General features: G+C 46.3%; 1 protein-coding gene across 1 annotated transcript in view; it reads right to left on the reverse strand.

The window, feature by feature from the left end:
* Positions 1-21,589, reverse strand: part of KIF6 (kinesin family member 6) — a 389,098-nt gene that overhangs the window by 146,554 nt on the left and 220,955 nt on the right. Inside the window, 1 exon segment of the mRNA XM_077485383.1 lies at positions 12,628-12,730. Coding sequence (XP_077341509.1) covers positions 12,628-12,730 — 103 coding nt within the window.

The raw sequence follows: 21,589 nt of genomic DNA on the forward strand, positions 1-21,589 counted from the left end.
CAAGCAGAAATTATGTGCTGTAACCTCTAGCAACTAATCAGTGAGCCTTAAGGAGTGCTGTAACCTCTAGCATCCAGTCAGTGAGTGGTAATGAAATGCTGTAACCTCTGGCAACCAATCGCAATCGCTGCCTGGTCTGATACAGTAAACTGATTTTAAGTCTAGCTGCTATTTATTGTATGTCTCAGAGAAGGTGGGGCCCTAAGAAAAATTTTGCCCAGGGCCCAATGAATATTAAAGACGGCCCTGATTCTAGCCAGAAACAAGGATTCTTGCAAAAAGTAAGTGGAGGCCCAGTAGACACGGACGGGGGCATAGAGTCAGGGAGTCAGGGGGGATCCCATGCGATCGTGGAGGAATTTGACCACCTGTGACCAGTTGAAGGGAGGAACAGGGCCATAGTAGGTGATAGAATGTGCCCCTTGGATCTCCACACTTGGGGACATGCTGGGCTGTGCTCCGGCCTATATTTCGAGAGGCGAATCGGTGTTAGCTAGGACCTATGGATAATGTAGAAAGATGAAAGAGACGGTCAGACAGCTTAGGGGACACTAATTGTTAAGAGGCTAGTACCTCCTCCCAGTCCACATCCATCATGTCTCCCAAATCTGTCCCCCACCGGGACTTCAATGGATAAGTGGCAGCGGGTAACATACATGAGGTGGTTGTAAAACAGGGTGATACGTTTTTTGGGGGATCACGACCTGTAATTACATCGACCGGATATAGCAATTCAAGGCTGGGGATAGAGTCACAGAATTGGGAGTTGAGCGCATGATGGAGCTAGAGGTATCCAATGAGGTTACGTGGTTGGGCATACCGAAACCATCTTTCAGTGCTTGGAATCATTTAACTGAACCATTAGTTGTGACCTGCTAGAGATATATAACCCCCTGAGGAAGCCATAGTTTGTCATCTGGTACAGATAACAACTCGGGCAAGTGTGGATTGTCCCACAGAGGCGTATGAGAATATAATATAGGAGCCTTAGTAATGTTCATAGCCAGCTGCCAGTGATGGAATAACATGGGACTCTTGTTGCCCGTGTGAGACAACTCGCGGGTACCACGGAGTAGAATCTGGAAGGGGTGAGCGGCTGGGCGGTAGGCATGGGAGCATACTAAAGTAGAATACTTATTACTGTCCTCCTGGTTAAAAGGAAAAAGATGGGAGAGCTGGGAAGCAATGCGATAAAGAGCCGGGTCCGGTAATGTGGTGCCACCAAGGCTGACAGGACATTTCAGAGCTCTCCATGATAATTTGTGACGGGAGGGACCCCCCAAATAAACATGTTGAGAATGGATTCCATAGATTTCAATATATGTGTCTGAATGTATAAAGGGGCATGCCATGAGATATAGAGTAGTTTAGGAAGGAGTATCATTTTTACCAGAATGCTACGTCCCATAATTCCAAGGGGAAGACGGGACCAGGTCTGTGTTTTGGTTTTTATAAGGTCATACAGGGGTTCAACTTTAAGGTCTATGTAGTCTATTAAAGAGCAGGAGTAGAAAATGCCTCAGCCTTCAGAGTAAAAAGGTGATATAGCGCCAGTAGAAAAAATAGTGGCCCACTATCAGTGTCAGTGGGAGGAATAGTGCCCCATCATTAGTATCAGTGGGAGGAACAGTGTACAATCATTGGTATTGATGGGAGGAATAGTGCCCCATAGTTGGTGTCAGTGGAAGGAATAGTGACCAATAGTTGGTGTCAGTGGGAGCAATAGTGCCCAATAATTCATATCATAAGGAGGAATGATGCCCCATCATTGGTATCAGTGGAAGGAATAGTGCCCCATTAGTTGGTGTCAGTGGGAGGAATAGTGCCTCATCATTGGTATCAATAGGAGGAATAATGCCCCATCACTGGTGTCAGTGGGAGGAATAGTGCCCCATCATTGGTATCAATAGGAGGAATAATGCCCCATCACTGGTGTCAGTGGGAGGAATAGTGCCCCATCATTGGTATCAATAGGAGGAATAATGCCCCATCACTGGTGTCAGTGGGAGGAATAGTGCCCCATCATTGGTATCAATAGGAGGAATAGTGCCCAATCATTGGTATCAATGGAAGAAATAGTGCCCCATTAGTTGGTGTCAGTGGGAGGAATAGTGCCTCATCATTGGTATCAATAGGAGGAATAGTGCTCTATCATTGGTGTCAGTGGGAAGATATAGTGCCCCATTATTGGTATCAATAGGAGGAATAGTGCCCCATTATTGGTATCAATAGGAGGAATAGTGCTCTATCATTGGTGTCAGTGGGAAGATATAGTGCCCCATTATTGGTATCAATAGGAGGAATAGTGCCCCATTATTGGTATCAATAGGAGGAATAACGCCCCATCACTGGTGTCAGTGAGAGGGATAGTGCCCCATCATTGGTATCAGTGGAAGGAATAGTGCTCCATTAGTTGGTGTCAGTGGGAGGAATAGTGCCCCATCATTGGTGTCAGTGAGAGGGATAGTGCCCCATCACTGGTGTCGGTGAGAGGGATAGTGCCCCATCACTGGTATCAGTGGAAGTAATAGTGCCCCATTAGTTGGTGTCAGTGGAAGGAATAGTGCCTCATCATTGGTATCAATAGGAGGAATAGTGCCCCATCATTGGTATCAATAGGAGGAATAATGCCCCATCATTGGTGTCAGTGGGAGGTATAGTGCCCCATCATTGGTATCAGTGGAAGGAATAGTGCCCCATTAGTTGGTGTCAGTGGGAGGAATAGTGCCCCATCATTGGTATCAATAGGAGGAATAGTGCCCCATCATTGGTATCAATAGGAGGAATAATGCCCCATCATTGGTGTCAGTGGGAGGTATAGTGCCCCATCATTGGTATCAGTGGAAGGAATAGTGCCCCATTAGTTGGTGTCAGTGGGAGGAATAGTGCCCCATCATTGGTATCAATAGGAGGAATAATGCCCCATCATTGGTGTCAGTGGAAGGCATAGTGCCCCATCAACTCTTGGACAGTACATGCATTTCATTGGTGTATTCTGGGATCAGCCTGTATGTGGTGGGCTCCATCTCTACCAAAGACCCCATATGAAGAAGAATAGGAAAGAAGTGCAGAACGAGGAGAAGCTTCTGTGCTGGAAGCGATGGATGAGTAACACTAATTGGCCTTCCGCTTTCCAACAATCCGGGGTCATTCCTTGCCACATTCCTGGTCCACATGAAATGGATTGTATTAAATGTGATCCCATAATTACCCGGCAGGAAAGCACCACTTATTTTTATAGAGTTACATCATGGTGGTTTGTAGCCTTCTGACATCTGCTAAGCTAATAAACAATCATTTATTAAACATTCACATAGAAATGTTATATAAAAGCTGCTGTAATGCTGAGATCGTCCCTCTGAAGGGTCAGTCCACAAGGAATTCACATTTTAGTCCTACATGAAGTCTGGTGGCCTCCCATTGGTACCTTAGATTTCTTCAGGACCCCAACAATGTGAGAGCCCTGCTAAAGATCCTCTCTCTGTTCTCACTGGTTACAGGGTGATGAGATGCTCCTGTCCTGCTCACATTGGGGTGTCCCCATCATAAAATATATAATAATCCAGCAACAATAGAGGGAACCCCAATGTACACTTGAGGCACCATTACTTCCAGTGATATGAGACGGTAGTCCTCCCACCAATAATGGGGAACTATTCCTCCTACTGACACCAATCATGGGGCACTATTCCTTCCACTGACACCAATGATGGGACACTATTCCTCCCACTGACACCAATGATGGGACACTATTCCTCCAACTGACACCAATGATGGGACACTATTCCTCCAACTGACACCAATGATGGGACACTATTCCTCCAACTGACACCAATGATGGGACACTATTCCTCCCACTGACACCAATGATGGGGCACTTTTCCTCCCACTGACACCAATGATGGGACACTATTCCTCCAACTGACACCAATGATGGGACACTATTCCTCCCACTGACACCAATGATGGGGCACTTTTCCTCCCACTGACACCAATGATGGGACACTATTCCTCCAACTGACACCAATGATGGGACACTATTCCTCCCACTGACACCAATGAGGAGGCACTATTCCTCCCACTGACACCAATGATGGGACACTATTCCTCCCACTGACACCAATGATGGGACACTATTCCTCCCACTGACACCAATGATGGGACACTATTCCTCCCACTGACACCAATGATGGGACACTATTCCTCCCACTGACACCAATGATGGGACACTATTCCTCCCACTGACACCAATGATGGGACAATATTCCTCCCACTGACACCAATGATGGGACACTATTCCTCCCACTGACACCAATGATGGGACACTATTCCTCCCACTGACACCAATGATGGGACACTATTCCTTCCACTGATATCAATGATGGGACACTATTCCTCCCACTGACACCAATGATGGGGCAATATTCCTCCCACTGACACCAATGATGGGACACTATTCCTCCCACTGACACCAATGAGGAGGCACTATTCCTCCCACTGACACCAATGATGGGACACTATTCCTCCCACTGACACCAATGATGGGACACTATTCCTCCCACTGACACCAATGATGGGACACTATTCCTCCCACTGACACCAATGATGGGACACTATTCCTCCCACTGACACCAATGATGGGACACTATTCCTCCCACTGACACCAATGATGGGACACTATTCCTTCCACTGATATCAATGATGGGACACTATTCCTCCCACTGACACCAATGATGGGACACTATTCCTCCCACTGATACCAATAATGGGACACTATTCCTCCCACTGACACCAATGATGGGACACTATTCCTCCCACTGACACCAATGAGGAGGCACTATTCCTTCCACTGACACCAATGATGGGACACTATTCCTCCCACTGACAACAATGATGGGACACTATTCCTCCCACTGACACCAATCATGGGGCACTATTCCTCCCACTGACACCAATGATGGGACACTATTCCTCCCACTGACACCAATGAGGAGGCACTATTCCTCCCACTGACACCAATGATGGGACACTATTCCTCCCACTGACACCAATGATGGGACACTATTCCTCCCACTGACACCAATGATGGGACACTATTCCTCCCACTGACACCAATGATGGGACACTATTCCTCCCACTGACACCAATGATGGGACACTATTCCTCCCACTGACACCAATGATGGGACACTATTCCTCCCACTGACACCAATGATGGGACACTATTCCTCCCACTGACACCAATGATGGGACACTATTCCTTCCACTGATATCAATGATGGGACACTATTCCTCCCACTGACACCAATGATGGGACAATATTCCTCCCACTGACACCAATGATGGGACACTATTCCTCCCACTGACACCAATGATGGGACACTATTCCTCCCACTGACACCAATGATGGGACACTATTCCTTCCACTGATATCAATGATGGGACACTATTCCTCCCACTGACACCAATGATGGGGCAATATTCCTCCCACTGACACAAATGATGGGACACTATTCCTCCCACTGACACCAATGAGGAGGCACTATTCCTCCCACTGACACCAATGATGGGACACTATTCCTCCCACTGACACCAATGATGGGACACTATTCCTCCCACTGACACCAATGATGGGACACTATTCCTCCCACTGACACCAATGATGGGACACTATTCCTCCCACTGACACCAATGATGGGACACTATTCCTCCCACTGACACCAATGATGGGACACTATTCCTTCCACTGATATCAATGATGGGACACTATTCCTCCCACTGACACCAATGATGGGACACTATTCCTCCCACTGATACCAATAATGGGACACTATTCCTCCCACTGACACCAATGAGGAGGCACTATTCCTTCCACTGACACCAATGATGGGACACTATTCCTCCCACTGACAACAATGATGGGACACTATTCCTCCCACTGACACCAATGATGGGGCACTATTCCTCCTACTGACACCAATGATGGGCACTATTCCTCCCACTGACACCAATGAGGAGGCACTATTCCTCCCACTGACACCAATGATGGGACACTATTCCTCCTACTGACACCAATGATGGGCACTATTCCTCCCACTGACACCAATGAGGAGGCACTATTCCTCCCACTGACACCAATGAGGAGGCACTATTCCTCCCACTGACACCAATGATGGGGCACTATTCCTCCCACTGACACCAATGATGGGGCACTATTCCTCCCACTGACACCAATGAGGAGGCACTATTCCTCCCACTGATACCAATGATGGGGCATTATTCCTCCCACTGATACCAATGAGGAGGCACTATTCCTCCCACTGACACCAACGATGGGACACTATTCCTCCCACTGACACCAATGATGGGGCACTATTCCTCCCACTGATATCAATGATGGGACACTATTCCTCCTACTGACACCAATGATGGGGCACTATTCCTCCCACTGACACCAATGAGGAGGCACTATTCCTCCCACTGATACCAATGATGGGGCATTATTCCTCCCACTGATACCAATGAGGAGGCACTATTCCTCCCACTGATACCAATGATGGGGCACTATTCCTCCCACTGATACCAATGAGGAGGCACTATTCCTCCCACTGATATCAATGATGGGGCACTATTCCTCCTACTGACACCAATCATGGGGCACTATTCCTCCCACTGATATCAATGATGGGACACTATTTCTCCCAATGACACCAATGATGGGGCACTATTCCTCCCTCTGATACCAATGAGGAGGCACTATTCCTCCCATTAAGACCCTTTTCAGGCACTACAGTGCTAAAAATGGCACCTGTATAGCGCCTGAAAAAAGTGGCTCCATTCACTCCAGTGTAAAAGCCAAGGGCACTGGAGCGGTGTGCTGGCAGGACGTCACAAAAAGTCCTGGCAGCAGCTTCTTTGGAGTGGTGAAAGAGCGGTGAACTCACTGCTCCTCCCCATTAAAATCAATGGGGCAGCGCTGTGATACCGCCATCAAAACGCCAACCCGGTGGCGTTTTGCGGGCACATTTAACCTCTTTTTGTCCACTAGCGGGGGGTTAAAACCGCCCGATAGTGGGCGAATAGCGCAGCTAAAACGACGATAAAGCAGCACTAAAAATAGCGCCGCTTTACTGCCGATGCCCCCCCCCCCACGGCTCGGTGTGAAAGCTGTCTAATACCAATGCTGGGGCACTATTCCATCCATTGATAGCAATGATGGGGCACTATTCCATCCATTGATAGCAATGATGGGGCACTATTCCATCCATTGATAGCAATGATCAGTAGCACTATCACAAGTAGGAGAGAAATACCAGAATGGACCGGATAGGAAGTGGTTCATTTGAATGTTATGGAGATGGGGAGAGGGGATAGGGGAGGTGTTCTGTAGACCTTACATACTTTCTGTTCTAGGCTGACAACACCACATCTCCACAGATACAATATAGGGAATGAGTGTTGTCACCCTAGAATAGGAAATGGGATCTTGGCAGGATCACCAGGTGACAATAAACTAAAAACGGATGCAGCCGTCGCATCTAAGGAGCTGGAGAGATGAAATTCATTATATTTTTAAAACTGGACTTGGATTTACTTCAAATGTTTTTTCCCCTCCACTTGAACCTTCCCTCTCCAAATATTACAGGGCACAGACAGGAACAATAATTTGCACGCCCCTTTATCTGTGGCAGCGGCTGGGGAAACGCTTCTTTTCTTCTTTACATGGAAAGCTAAATCCTCATTGATAATATTTTATGACTCTTAAAAAGTCTCAGACAATTATCTGTGTAAATAGTGTTTAAAATGTGTCATAAAGAAAGCCACAAAGCATGCTTTACCCCCCGGTGAGGGTCTGAGTCAGAGGCTATGGTGTCACCCCATGTGTGTCATGGCCGCCCCCCCGTGGAGTAGAGTGGACTCTGGGTATGCTCTCAGAGAACTGAGCCGTGACTAAGTCTTCATACAGTGCAGCTTCTATGAGTCGGCAAAGCAAAGCCCCGGCCTTTCCTTTAATGTCCCACCAAAGGATATGAACACAACATCTGGTGGTCTCAGTGATCTGCTGAAGACCCTCATTTGGCCTCATGAGGTATTTCATGTAACATGATCAACTAATCATCAGACTGTTTATATTTGTTTTTTGTTTTTTTTTATACCAAGGGTCTACAAAAACTTTACAAAGGGCCAGTTTACTGTCATTTAGGCTTAAGGGGGGCCGGACTTTGGACAGTAGAAAACGCCCCAACATCATTGAGAGTGAACCATGCCCCATCATTGGTTTGAGTGGGACGAACAATGCTCTATCGTTGGTGTCAGTAGGAGAAATGGTGCCACATAATTTTGTGTCTGTGGAAGGAATAGTACAACAAAGGCCGGATAAAGGCAGGCAAAGGGTCACATCTCGCCGTTTGGAGACCATTGACCCTTGTGGAAGGAATAGTCCCCCAATGTTGGTATCAGTGGGAGGAATAGTGTTCAATATTTGGTGTCAGTCCGTGGAATAGTGCCACAATGTTGGCATCACTGTGAGGAATACTGTCCCATCTTTTGTATCAATAGGAGGAATAGTGCCCCAATGTTGGTATCAGTGGGAGGAATAGTGCCCCAATGTTGGTATCAGTGGAAGGAATAGTGCCCCAATGTTGGTATCAGTGGGCGGAATAGTCCCCCAATGTTGGTATCAGTGGAAGGAATAGTGCCCAATGTTGGTATCAGTGGGCGGAATAGTGCCCCAACGTTGGTATCAGTGGAAGGAATAGTGCCCCAATGTTGGTATCAGTGGAAGGAATAGTGCCCCAATGTTGGTATCAGTGGAAGGAATAGTGCCCCAATGTTGGTATCAGTGGGAGGAATAGTGCCCCAACGTTGGTATCAGTGGGAGGAATAGCCCCCCAACGTTGGTATCAGTGGGAGGAATAGTGCCCCAATGTTGGTATCAGTGGGAGGAATAGTCCCCCAATGTTGGTATCAGTGGGCGGAATAGTGCCCCAACGTTGGTATCAGTGGGCGGAATAGTGCCCCAACATTGGTATCAGTGGAAGGAATAGTGCCCCAATGTTGGTATCAGTGGAAGGAATAGTGCCCCAATGTTGGTATCAGTGGAGGGAATAGTCCCCCAATGTTGGTATCAGTGGAAGGAATAGTGCCCCAAGGTTGGTATCAGTGGGAGGAATAGTCCCCCAATGTTGGTATCAGTGGGAGGAATAGTCCCCCAATGTTGGTATCAGTGGGAGGAATAGTCCCCCAATGTTGGTATCAGTGGAGGGAATAGTGCCCCAATGTTGGTTTCAGTGGAGGGAATAGTGCCCCAATGTTGGTATCAGTGGAAGGAATAGTGCCCCAATGTTGGTATCAGTGGGAGGAATAGTGCCCCAATGTTGGTATCAGTGGGAGGAATAGTGCCCCAATGTTGGTACCAGTGGGAGGAATAGTCCCCCAATGTTGGTATCAGTGGGAGGAATAGTCCCCCAATGTTGGTATCAGTGGAGGGAATAGTGCCCCAATGTTGGTATCAGTGGAGGGAATAGTGCCCCAATGTTGGTATCAGTGGGAGGAATAGTGCCCCAACGTTGGTATCAGTGGGAGGAATAGTCCCCCAATGTTGGTATCAGTGGGAGGAATAGTGCCCCAATGTTGGTATCAGTGGGAGGAATAGTCCCCCAATGTTGGTATCAGTGGGCGGAATAGTGCCCCAACGTTGGTATCAGTGGGCGGAATAGTGCCCCAACATTGGTATCAGTGGGCGGAATAGTGCCCCAACGTTGGTATCAGTGGAAGGAATAGTGCCCCAATGTTGGTATCAGTGGAAGGAATAGTGCCCCAATGTTGGTATCAGTGGAGGGAATAGTCCCCCAATGTTGGTATCAGTGGAAGGAATAGTGCCCCAAGGTTGGTATCAGTGGGAGGAATAGTCCCCCAATGTTGGTATCAGTGGGAGGAATAGTCCCCCAATGTTGGTATCAGTGGGAGGAATAGTCCCCCAATGTTGGTATCAGTGGAGGGAATAGTGCCCCAATGTTGGTATCAGTGGAAGGAATAGTCCCCCAATGTTGGTATCAGTGGAAGGAATAGTGCCCCAATGTTGGTTTCAGTGGAGGGAATAGTGCCCCAATGTTGGTATCAGTGGAAGGAATAGTGCCCCAATGTTGGTATCAGTGGGAGGAATAGTGCCCCAATGTTGGTATCAGTGGGAGGAATAGTCCCCCAATGTTGGTATCAGTGGAGGGAATAGTGCCCCAATGTTGGTATCAGTGGAGGGAATAGTGCCCCAATGTTGGTATCAGTGGAAGGAATAGTGCCCCAATGTTGGTATCAGTGGAAGGAATAGTGCCCCAATGTTGGTATCAGTGGAGGGAATAGTGCCCCAATGTTGGTATCAGTGGAAGGAATAGTGCCCCAATGTTGGTTTCAGTGGAGGGAATAGTGCCCCAATGTTGGTATCAGTGGAAGGAATAGTGCCCCAATGTTGGTATCAGTGGGAGGAATAGTGCCCCAATGTTGGTATCAGTGGGAGGAATAGTGCCCCAATGTTGGTATCAGTGGGAGGAATAGTCCCCCAATGTTGGTATCAGTGGGAGGAATAGTACCCCAATGTTGGTATCAGTGGAGGGAATAGTCCCCCAATGTTGGTATCAGTGGAAGGAATAGTGCCCCAATGTTGGTTTCAGTGGAGGGAATAGTGCCCCAATGTTGGTATCAGTGGAAGGAATAGTGCCCCAATGTTGGTATCAGTGGGAGGAATAGTGCCCCAATGTTGGTATCAGTGGAAGGAATAGTGCCCCAATGTTGGTATCAGTGGAAGGAATAGTGCCCCAATGTTGGTATCAGTGAAGGGAATAGTGCCCCAATGTTGGTATCAGTGGGAGGAATAGTCCCCCAATGTTGGTATCAGTGGAAGGAATAGTGCCCCAATGTTGGTATCAGTGGAAGGAATAGTGCCCCAATGTTGGTATCAGTGAAGGGAATAGTGCCCCAATGTTGGTATCAGTGGGAGGAATAGTGCCCCAATGTTGGTATCAGTGGAAGGAATAGTGCCCCAATGTTGGTATCAGTGGAAGGAATAGTGCCCCAATGTTGGTATCAGTGAAGGGAATAGTGCCCCAATGTTGGTATCAGTGGGAGGAATAGTCCCCCAATGTTGGTATCAGTGGAAGGAATAGTGCCCCAATGTTGGTGTCAGTGGGAGAAAAAGTGCCCCCGATATTGGTGTCGGTGGGGAGAATAGTTCCCCGAGAACTGGATAAAGATAAGCCACATCTGGCCCCTGGGCAGTAGTTTGGAGACAACTGCTCTAGATCTTAGTAAATGAGGTAAGGTTTCCCTTTACAAATAATACCCGGTCACGCACAAGGAAAATGAAAAAAGAGCATTTTTACTTGCATACGATTGGATAATGGAAGAGCTTCCCCTCCTTTACTAAGCTCTGGAGCAACTGCACTTGCAGAGTGCAAAGTCTATTTGCCCTTAAAGAGGAAGTAAAGGCTATTTAAAAAAAAAAATATATAAATACAACCTGCAAGGCAAAGGCATAATGAGCTAGTATGCATAGCATACTAGCTCATTATGAATAACTTACCTGAGAAAGAAGCCCCCGGAGCGGTCCTCCGCCTTCCTCTTCGCTGCTGCCTTGTATCCCGGAGTGACTTCCGGGTCTCGCTGCTCCGGCACTGTGATTCGCCGGAGCCGCAATGACGTCACTCCCACGCATGCGCACGGGAGCTGACACGAGCGGCATAGCGCAGTGATCTGTGGCCTGCTCAGTGCACGGGCCGTAGACAGCGGTGCCTGTCTTTTTGTAAATATCTCCTAAACCATATAGGTTTAGGAGATATTTCTTGGACCTACAGTCAAGCCTTAATCTAGGCTTACCTGTAGGTCAAAGTGGTTTGTAAGGGTTTACAACCACTTTAATAAAGCAACCCCAGTGTGTTTTAGGATTAGCCCCACACATGGTTGCTACAAAACAGCAGGTTAGGCCTCCCACAACTTTGGACTGACCCTGTTCAGATCTGCTGATAAGGGCGATGAATGCTGGAAAGTGCCAACCAGATTGGTTACATTAACACATGATGCAGAGCAAAGGATGATACCTAGGTCTGCATGGGGAGCTTTAGGCCTGTGTCACATTAGTGATCTTGCCACTGGTAATGGCTCACTAGTTAGATGCAACTGCCCCTTCACCCTACGGAAGCTCTTTCTTGGCTTGAAACTGTAGAATCTTGTGTTACTATGACTATTTTAGTGCTTTTTAAAGCATACATATAATCTGAAGTTGGGCTTCCTTTATTAATATGCTAATAAATTAGTTGGACTGGTTCATCCCTTATTAATATGCTAATAAATTAGTTGGACTGGTTCATGAAGCTCAGGACAGGAAGTGATGTAGGCAGGAAGTAGGGAAAAGGAATTGAAAACAGCCATGTGCTGAACAAAGGAAGCAGAGGAAGTGTTGCAGGACTCCAGGAAGCAAGGATTTCCAGCTTCTAGATGTAGAAGGATCACACAGGTATGGTTCATGCCGTACATAGTTACGTTGGCTGGAACAATGTACCAATGTAAACAAATCTATAGCTAGCATTCTTCTGTAAACAATTGTGGAATGTTGCCCTTGCAGTACCAGAGACGTTACCTTTGCTTCAGGAGAGCTTTGTTGTCTTCAATGCCGACTCTGTCCGGATAATCGCGCTTGAAGATTTCAAATGCTTCTTGGCGGCCCAAAGACATTTTCTCCCCTGCGGACACAGACACAGCCACATGTTACTTTGCACCGACCATACGCTGTACACCTCTTACATGGAATGCTGCCGTCTGCACTAATTGGGGGCATTTTGGAGGATTCGATATTACAAATCTGCAGTATTGTTTGTGTCTGCTCTTTGTTACCGAATGAATTGTTTGCCAGAAAAAAGAACTTTCTGTAACATTTTGGGCCTGCAGCGGTAAACAAAGCATGCCTATGACATTGTCCTGCTTCTACATTCCATACAATCAACTGGGCAGTTTAATTCCACCCAACGGTAAAGACTTCGATCGTCCAATAATTCAAGGGATCAGCTGATTCTGATCTTTGCTGCCAAATTTGTCGATTGCTGATGTCCTGGAGGGTGACGGAGAATCAGTTGTAGATGATTGCCATCACACATCAGATCTTCCTGGACACAGGACAATCCTCTCCTTTGTTATAAAGCGGAATAAGGAGCCATTGTCGCTGTCAGGCAGGGTTTCCAGCACATCTTGGTGCTTGGCCAATGGCTGGCCCATTGTCTTTCAATGGATATCTAAAGCTGGCCATACACCTATAGATTATCTGCAGATTTTCTATGGTTAAATGGAAAAAGTGGGAGATTCCTCCATCCACACAGTTTAGTGAACATGGAGAAATCTGTTGCACTTTTTCCATCTAACCATAGAAAATCTGCAGATAATCTATAGGTGTATGGCCAGCTTTACTATTGCTACGCACACAAGATGATAGTCAGAATGTCAGGCTACCAAAACATATTTCCTATACTAGACTAGATCTATAGGGCGGATATACAGGAGTATGTCCGCCCTATAAAACTTCCCAGCATGATCCAAGATTCCTCAGCCCACCCAGGCACTTGTTGAGACATCAGTGTAGGGTGGTAAAAAAACAATAAGCCCTTGTACACACGGTCGGACATTCCGACAACAAAATCCGTCAGATTTTGTTCGAAACCGGTGTTGCATACACACGGTCAGACAAAGTTGTCGGAAAATCCGACCGTACGTAACGTAACAAATGCTCTTCTGGAAGAATGGTCAAACATTCCCATAGACACATCTCCTAAACCTTGTGGACGGCCTTCCCAGAAGAGTTGAAGCTGTTATAGCTGCAAAGGGTTGGCCAACTCAATATTGCATCCTACGGACTAAGCCCTTGTACACACGGTCGGAGATTCCGACAACCAAATCCGTCTGAGTAATTCCGACAGATTAATTCCGGAAGAGGTCCGGAAGTGATGTTGCATACACACGGTCGGACTAAGTTGTCGGAAAATCCGATTGTACATAATGTGATGACGTTATTTTGTTACGACAGGACTACGTTCAGGCTAGTAGCCAATAGCTTTGGTCTAGGAATTTGATCTGAGCATGCGTGGCACTTTGTCCGATTGGAATTCTCTACACATGATCGGACAAAGTACAATCGGATCATGTTGTCGGGAAGTTTTATAGCCCAGCTCTAAAACTTTGTCCGTCGGATATTCTGACGCAAACAGTCCGATGGAGCCCACACACGGTCGGATTATCCGACAACACGGTCCGATCGGACATTTTCCGTTGGAATGTCCAACCACGTGTACAAGGGCTTAGACTGTTTATTTAAACACAGCTACAAAGAGATATACAGTGCCTTGTGAAAGTATTCGGCCCCCTTGAACTTTTCAACCTTTTGCCACATTTCAGGCTTCAAACATAAAGATATAAAATTTTAATTTTTTGTGAAGAATCACCAACAAGTGGGACACAATTGTGAAGTGGAACGAAATCTATTGGATATTTTAAACTTTTTTAGCAAATTAAAAACTGAAAAGTGGTGTGTGCAAAATTATTCGGCCCCTTTACTTTCAGTGCAGCAAACTCACTCCAGAAGTTCAGCGAGGATCTGTGAATGATCCAATGTTGTCCTAAATGACTGATGGTGATAAATAGAATCCACCTGTGTGTAATCAAGTCTCTGTATAAATGCACCTGCTCTGTGATAGTCTCAGGGTTCTGTTGAAAGCGCAGAGAGCATCATGAAGACCAAGGAACACACCAGGCAGGTCCGTAATACTGTTGTGGAGAAGTTTAAAGCCGGATTTGGATACAAAAAGATTTCCCAAGCTTTAAACATCCCAAGAAGCACTGTGCAAGCGATCATTTTGAAATGGAAGGAGTATCAGACCACGGCAAATCTACCAAGACCTGGCCGTCCCCCCTAAACTTTCAGCTCAGACAAGGAGAAGACTGATCAGAGATGCAGCCAAGAGGCCCATGATCACTCTGGATGAACTGCAGAGAACTACAGCTGAGGTGGGAGAGTCTGTCCATAGGACAACAATCAGTCGTACACTGCACAAATCTGCCCTTTATGGAAGAGTGGAAAGAAGAAAGACATTTCTCCAAGATATCCTTAAAAAGTCTTGTCTAAAGTTTGCCCCAAGCCACCTGGGAGACACACCAAACATGTTGCTCTGGTCAGATGAAACCAAAATCAAACTTTTTGCCGAAAATGCAAAACGATATGTTTGGCGTAAAAGCAACACAGCTCATCACCCTCAACACACCATCCCCACTGTCACACATGGTGGTGGCAGCATCATGGTTTGGGCCTGCTTTTCTTCAGCAGGGACAGGGGAGATGGTTAAAATTGAGGGGAAGATGGATGCAGCCAAATACAGGACCATTCTGGATGAAAACCTGTTGGAGTCTGCAAAAGACCTGAAACTGGGACGGAGATTTATCTTCCAACAAGACAATGATCCCAAACATACAGCAAAATCTACAAAGGAATGGTTCACAAATAAACGTATCCAGGTGTTAGAATGGCCAAGTCAAAGTCCAGACCTGAATCCAATCGAGAATCTGTGAAAAGAGCTGAAAACTGCTGTTCACAAACGCTCTCCATCCAACCTCACTGAGCTCCAGCTGTTTTGCAAGGAAGAATGGGCAAGAATTTCAGTCTCTCGATGTGCAAAACTGATAGAGACACCCCAAGCCACTTGCAGCTGTAATCGCAGCAAAAGGTGGCTCTACAAAGTATTAACGCAAGGGGGCCGAATAATTTTGCACGCCCCACTTTTCATTTTTTTATTAGTTAAAAAAGTTTCAAAGATCCAATAGATTTCGTTCCACTTCACAATTGTGTCCCACTTGTTGGTGATTCTTCACAAAAAATAAAAATTTATATCTTTATGTTTGAAGCCTGAAATGTGGCAAAAGGTTGAAAAGTTCAAGGGGGCCGAATACTTTCGCAAGGCACTGTATAGTATCTCAACAAAGGGAGTACACCCTTCACATTTTTGTAAATATTTTATTATATATGTAAATGTAAAGTAGTGAGTGTACAGCTTGTATAACAGTGTAAATTAGCTGTCCCCTAAAAATAACTCAACACACAGCCATTAATGTCTAAACCGCTGGCAACAAAAGCGAGTACACCCCTAAGTGAAAATGTCCAAACTGGGGAAAATTTGTAATTTTCCCTCCCCGGTGTCATGTGACTCATTAGTGTTACAAGGTCTCAGGTGTGAATGGGAAGAAGGTGTGTTAAATTTGGTGTTATCGCTCTCACTCTCTCATACTGGTCACTGGAAGTTCAACATGGCAGCTCATGGCAAAGAACTCTCTGAGGATCTGAAAAAAAAAGAATTGTTGCTCTACATAAAGATGGCCTAGGCTATAAGAAGATTGACAAGACCCTGAAACTGAGCTGCAGCACGGTGGCCAAGACCATACAGTAGTTTAAGAGGACAGGTTCCGCTCAGAACAGGCCTCGCCATGGTCAACCAAAGTAGTTGAGCGCACGTGCTCAGCGTCATATCCAGAGGTTGTCATTGGGAAATAGATGTATGAGTGCTGCCAGCATTACTGCAGAGGGTGAAGGGGTGGGGGGGGGGGGGGGTTAGCCTGTCAGCGCTCAGACCATATGCACTGTATCAAATTGGTCTGCATGGCTGTCATCCCATCAGGAAGCCTCTTATAAAGATGATGCACAAGAAAGCCCACAAACAGTTTGCTGAAGACAAGCAGACTAAGGAGATGGATTACTGGAACCATGTCCTGTGGTCTGATGAGACCAAGATAAACGTATTTGGTGTCAGATGGTGACAAGCGTGTGTGGGGGCAACCAGGTGAGGAGGACAAAGACAAGTGTGTCTTGTCTACAGTCAGGCATGGTGGTGGGGGTGTCATGGTCTGGGGCTGCATGAGTGCTGCCGGCACTGGGGGGCTACAGATCATTGAGGGGACCATGAATGCCAACATGTACTGTGACATACTGAAGCACAGCACAATCCCCTCCCTTAGGAGACAAGGCCGCAGGGCAGTATTCCAACATGATAATGACCACACCTCCAGGGTAAAGGTGATGGACTGGCCATGCATGTCTCCAGGCCTAAACACTATTGAGCATCTGTGGGGCATCCTCAAACGGAAGGTGGAGGAGCGCAAGGTCTCTAATTTCCACCAGCTCTGTGATGTCATCATGGAGGAGGGGAAGAGGACTCCAGTGGCAACCTGTGAAGCTCTGGTGACCTCCATGCCCAAGAGGGTTAAGGAAGTGCTGGAAAATAATGGTGGCCACAAAAAATATTGACATTTTGGTCCCAGTTTGGACATTTTCGTTGCCAGCAGTTTAGACATTAATGGCTGAGTGGCTGTGTGTTGAGTTATTTTGAAGGGGACAGCAAATTGGCACTGTTATACAAGCTGTACACTCACTACTTTACATTGTAGCAAAGTATCATTTCTTCAATGTTGTCACATAAAAAGATAGAATAACATATTTACAAAAATGTGAATTGTGTACTCACTTTTGTGAGATACTGTATGTCAGGGGACAATCCCCCCTTCTTTGCATAATGACACAGGGCGGGGTAAACTAGATACAGTAACAAGAGACACACAGACAACCTTTAGGAAGGGCTGAAGAAGAAATCCCCTCTCCCCTCTAGCAGCTAATCCACATATACATATATATCCCATAATAGGTTGCTCCTGAGGCAGACAGAAACAATAGAACAATGGGATACAGCCACTTAACAAAAAACACATAGCAACCCCAAACCCAAACTATTTAGCAATGGTCTAGGAGACACTCCTACAATATTCTAGCAGTCTGAAAGGTGGATTTATTTATCTTCATATATTTCTTGAGGGAGATTGTTCAGAAATATTACTGACCCAAGTGAAAAGAGTCCCTTCATTTTTCAACACATACCACACATAGAATCCAGGATAACAGGGGTAAAACTAAATGCTGAGTCCAGTGTGGTTGTACGTTGAGTCTGGTTGGGACAGACCCGACTGGGGTTCTCAGTCACCCTGTGCCCCTAATAGACACAGGGTAACTTACACATATGATGGGCCAGGGGAGCTTAAAAATGGGTTTCCAGAGTTCTCTAAGGTAAGCTGGGTCCCACAGGCCCCCCGCCTCAAGTGACTCCTGTCACACTATCAATGCCTATATGTAAACTTTTCTGCAATCCAACGATATTAATGGGACTTTATGAGTACTACTAGACAGTCAAGTTGTTAAAAATGAATCATCTTTTTTACTGTTCTCAATAACCACTTGCAGACCAGGCTTTTTCTGGCACTTTTTGCTTACAATTTAAATAGTATTTTTTTGCTAGAAAATTACTTACAACCCCAAACATTATATATATATATATTTTTTTTAGTAGACACCCCAGGGAATAAAATGGTGATTGTTGCAATTTTTTAATGTCACACGGTATCTGTGTAGCGTTTTTTTCAAACACAATTTTTTGGGGAAAAAATACACTTTAATGAATTAAAACAAGAAAAAAAAAAAAACACAAAACATTATATACACCATTTTTTTTCCTAAAATGTGAAAGATGATGTTGCACCGAGTAAGTGGATACCTAACATGTCACACTTTTAAATTGTCCACACTCATGTTAAACTAAGGTACTTAAAAATCTCCCAAAGCGTTGCTTTAATTTTTTTTTACAGGGTACCTGTTTACAGTTAGAGGGGGTCTAGCACTAGATTTATTGCTCTCGCTGTAATGTTAGTGGCGATACCTCATATGTTTGGTGCGAACACCGTTTACATATATGTGTGTAGGACCTATTGCGTTCACTTTTGCACGTGAGCATGGAGGGATGGGGGGGGGGGGGGGAGCGTTTTAATTTTTTTTTTCTCTTATTCATTGTACTTTCTATTTTTACACTGTCCCTTTAACTTTTGATCACTTTTATTCCTATTACAAGGAAATGTAAACATCCATTGTAAAAGAAATAAGGATGACAAGTCCTCTTTATGGAGACATCTGGGGTCAAAAAAGACCCCATTATTCTCCTTAAGCCTGGATTCACACCTATGCAGTTTTAGTGCTTTTTGCATTTTGCAGATTTGCACTACAGTCCATTTAACATGGTTTCTTATGGAACACGTTCTGTAGGGCAAATCTGCAAAATGCACTAAAAATGCCTTAGGTGTGAATCCAGCCTTACCAAAAGATAAAAAAAATAAAAAAGTGTATATATATATATATATATATATATATATATATATATATATATATATAATTTTTATTTTTTTTTTTGCTTTAAAAAAAAAAAAAAAAAAAGTTTACTTCCACCCTAGACCAAAAGTGAGGTCATGACATCGCTCCGGTCCCCCAAGGCCATAAAGGCATTCAAAGACAATCTAGTCTTTTATCGCCTCTGTGACCAGTCGGTTGGATCGTTTCTCAGGTGTGGTAAGCCAGAGAAACACTGGCGAGCGTCAGGAGGGGCGTCCCCTCCCGCAGCTCCTAAAATCATTCCACCGGCTCATGGGAAAGCCAGCCACTGGCTGCAAAGAGAAATAATGGGGTTATGGCTGATAGCTTCCACCATAACCTTGGTACACCACTTGCAAACTGCAACGTATATATATAATCATAGCAGTCAGCAAAACATAAATACGTAAAATATAGAGAGCGTTCATATATATCCACTATACTATTTCCACATTTCCTCCATCCACATGCCCCAATATTAAAGATTGAAAGATCAAAAGTTCTAACCACAAATACACTGTTTTTGCGCTTATCCAGTAGCCCTGGGGTTACATTGTGTACTCGATGCGTTTCATGTCTGTTAATCACTTTGCCAGGATTTCCTGGAGGAGAAAAGTATCTATTGTTTCACATTTACTGATATCTGAAGAAAAAAGGATTTGTCATCAGGCTGAATAGATTAGAGATTACTCCAAAAGACTGCAGAGTACAGGTGTCATATATTCAATTTCTATAAAAGGCAAAAAATTACTTCTAGGCCTCTTTCTCTGTTCACACACAAACCACATCCAACATCGTGTCAAAGGAGAGGGGGCCTCTGGTTCCAAGCCACCTCCAGCAGATCCCCAGCTGTGGTATATGGCTTCTATGCATCTACTGGTTCAGTATATCAATGGAGATGTCCCAACTTGGTGGTCTGCGTGGATATGCTAAACCAGTGGTTGCACAGGAGTCATATACCACATGTGGCTTTTGTCAACCAATCTTGGATGGGTCAACCTATCTTAGATGTCCACCTATCTTGGGTATATCTTAATTTACATATGACAAAGCTTCACAGTCTGTAAAACTGAATACCTTAAGTGGAATGAAATTATGATTTGCTAGATACCAAATATGATATACAGCAGGGCTTGACAAACCCCAGGCGCCAGGTCGCCTATGTGACCAGAAATCGCAACCTGGCGCCTAAGCTGCCACCAGCCCACTCACTATTGATACCCCAGACATGCAGCAGCATAACACTGACTGCCGTCCTCCTCCCTCCTCCACACACTCTGCGGCACTGCGCTAAGTGTGTGAAACTACGGAGAGAGGAGGAGCTGTCAGATTTCAGCCTGATGTCGGGGTGGGCGGGACTCGGCCGGGGTGGGGGCGGGACCCAGCAGCTATCAAACACCAGCCAAAGGGATCTGGGCGGGCCGCTACGTGTATGTGGCCCTGCCCCTTTTCTTAAGCAGCCCAATCGGCTGGTGTTTGATAGCTGCTGAGTCCCGCCCACCCCGGCCGGGTCCCGCCCATTCCGACATTAAGCTCAAGTCTGACAGCTCCTCTGTTACATTTCAGTAACAGAGTGCTCTGTGTGAAACCTGCCAGTGTCAGCGCCAACCAGTGCCATCTGCCAGTGCCAACCAGTGCCACCGCCAATCAGTGCCACCTGCCAGTGCCACCACCAATCAGTGCCACCTGCTACTGCCAACCAGTGCCACCGCCAACCAGTGCCACCGCCAATCAATACCACCTGCAACCACCAACCAGGGCCACCTGCCAACACCAGCCAGTGCCACCTGCCAGTGCCAACCAGTGCCACCTGCCAGTGCCAACCGTCAATCCATGCCAGTGCCACCTGCCAGTGCCAACCAGTGCCACCACCAATCTGTGCCATCTGCCACCTACCAGTGCCACCTGCCACCACCAGTGCCACCTGCCAGTGCCACCTTCCAGTGCCACCGCCAACCAGTGCCACCTGCCAACACCAACCAGTGCCACCACCAACCAGGGCCACCTGCCACTTCCAAACCAGTGCCACCTGCCAATCAGTGCCACGTGCCAGGGCCACCTGCCAGTGCCAATAGTGCCCCCTGCCAGTTCCAAACCAGTGTCACCTGCCAATGCCAACCAGTGTCACCTGCCAATGCCATCTGGCAGTTCCACGTGCCTGCCAGTGCCACCTGCCAGTGCCAACCAGTGCCACCTGCCACTACCAATCAGTGCAACGTGCCACCTGCCAGTGCCACCGCCAACCAGTGCCACCTGCCAACACCAACCAGTGCCACCGCCAATCAGTGCCATCTGCCAGTGACAACTAGTGCCACCGCCAACCAGGGCC

The sequence above is a fragment of the Lithobates pipiens genome, unplaced genomic scaffold (genome assembly GCF_037356315.1).
Source record: "Lithobates pipiens isolate NorthernLeopardFrog02 unplaced genomic scaffold, aLitPip1_a1.2 Scaffold_18, whole genome shotgun sequence".
In the NCBI taxonomy this organism is placed as follows: Eukaryota; Metazoa; Chordata; class Amphibia; order Anura; family Ranidae; genus Lithobates; species Lithobates pipiens.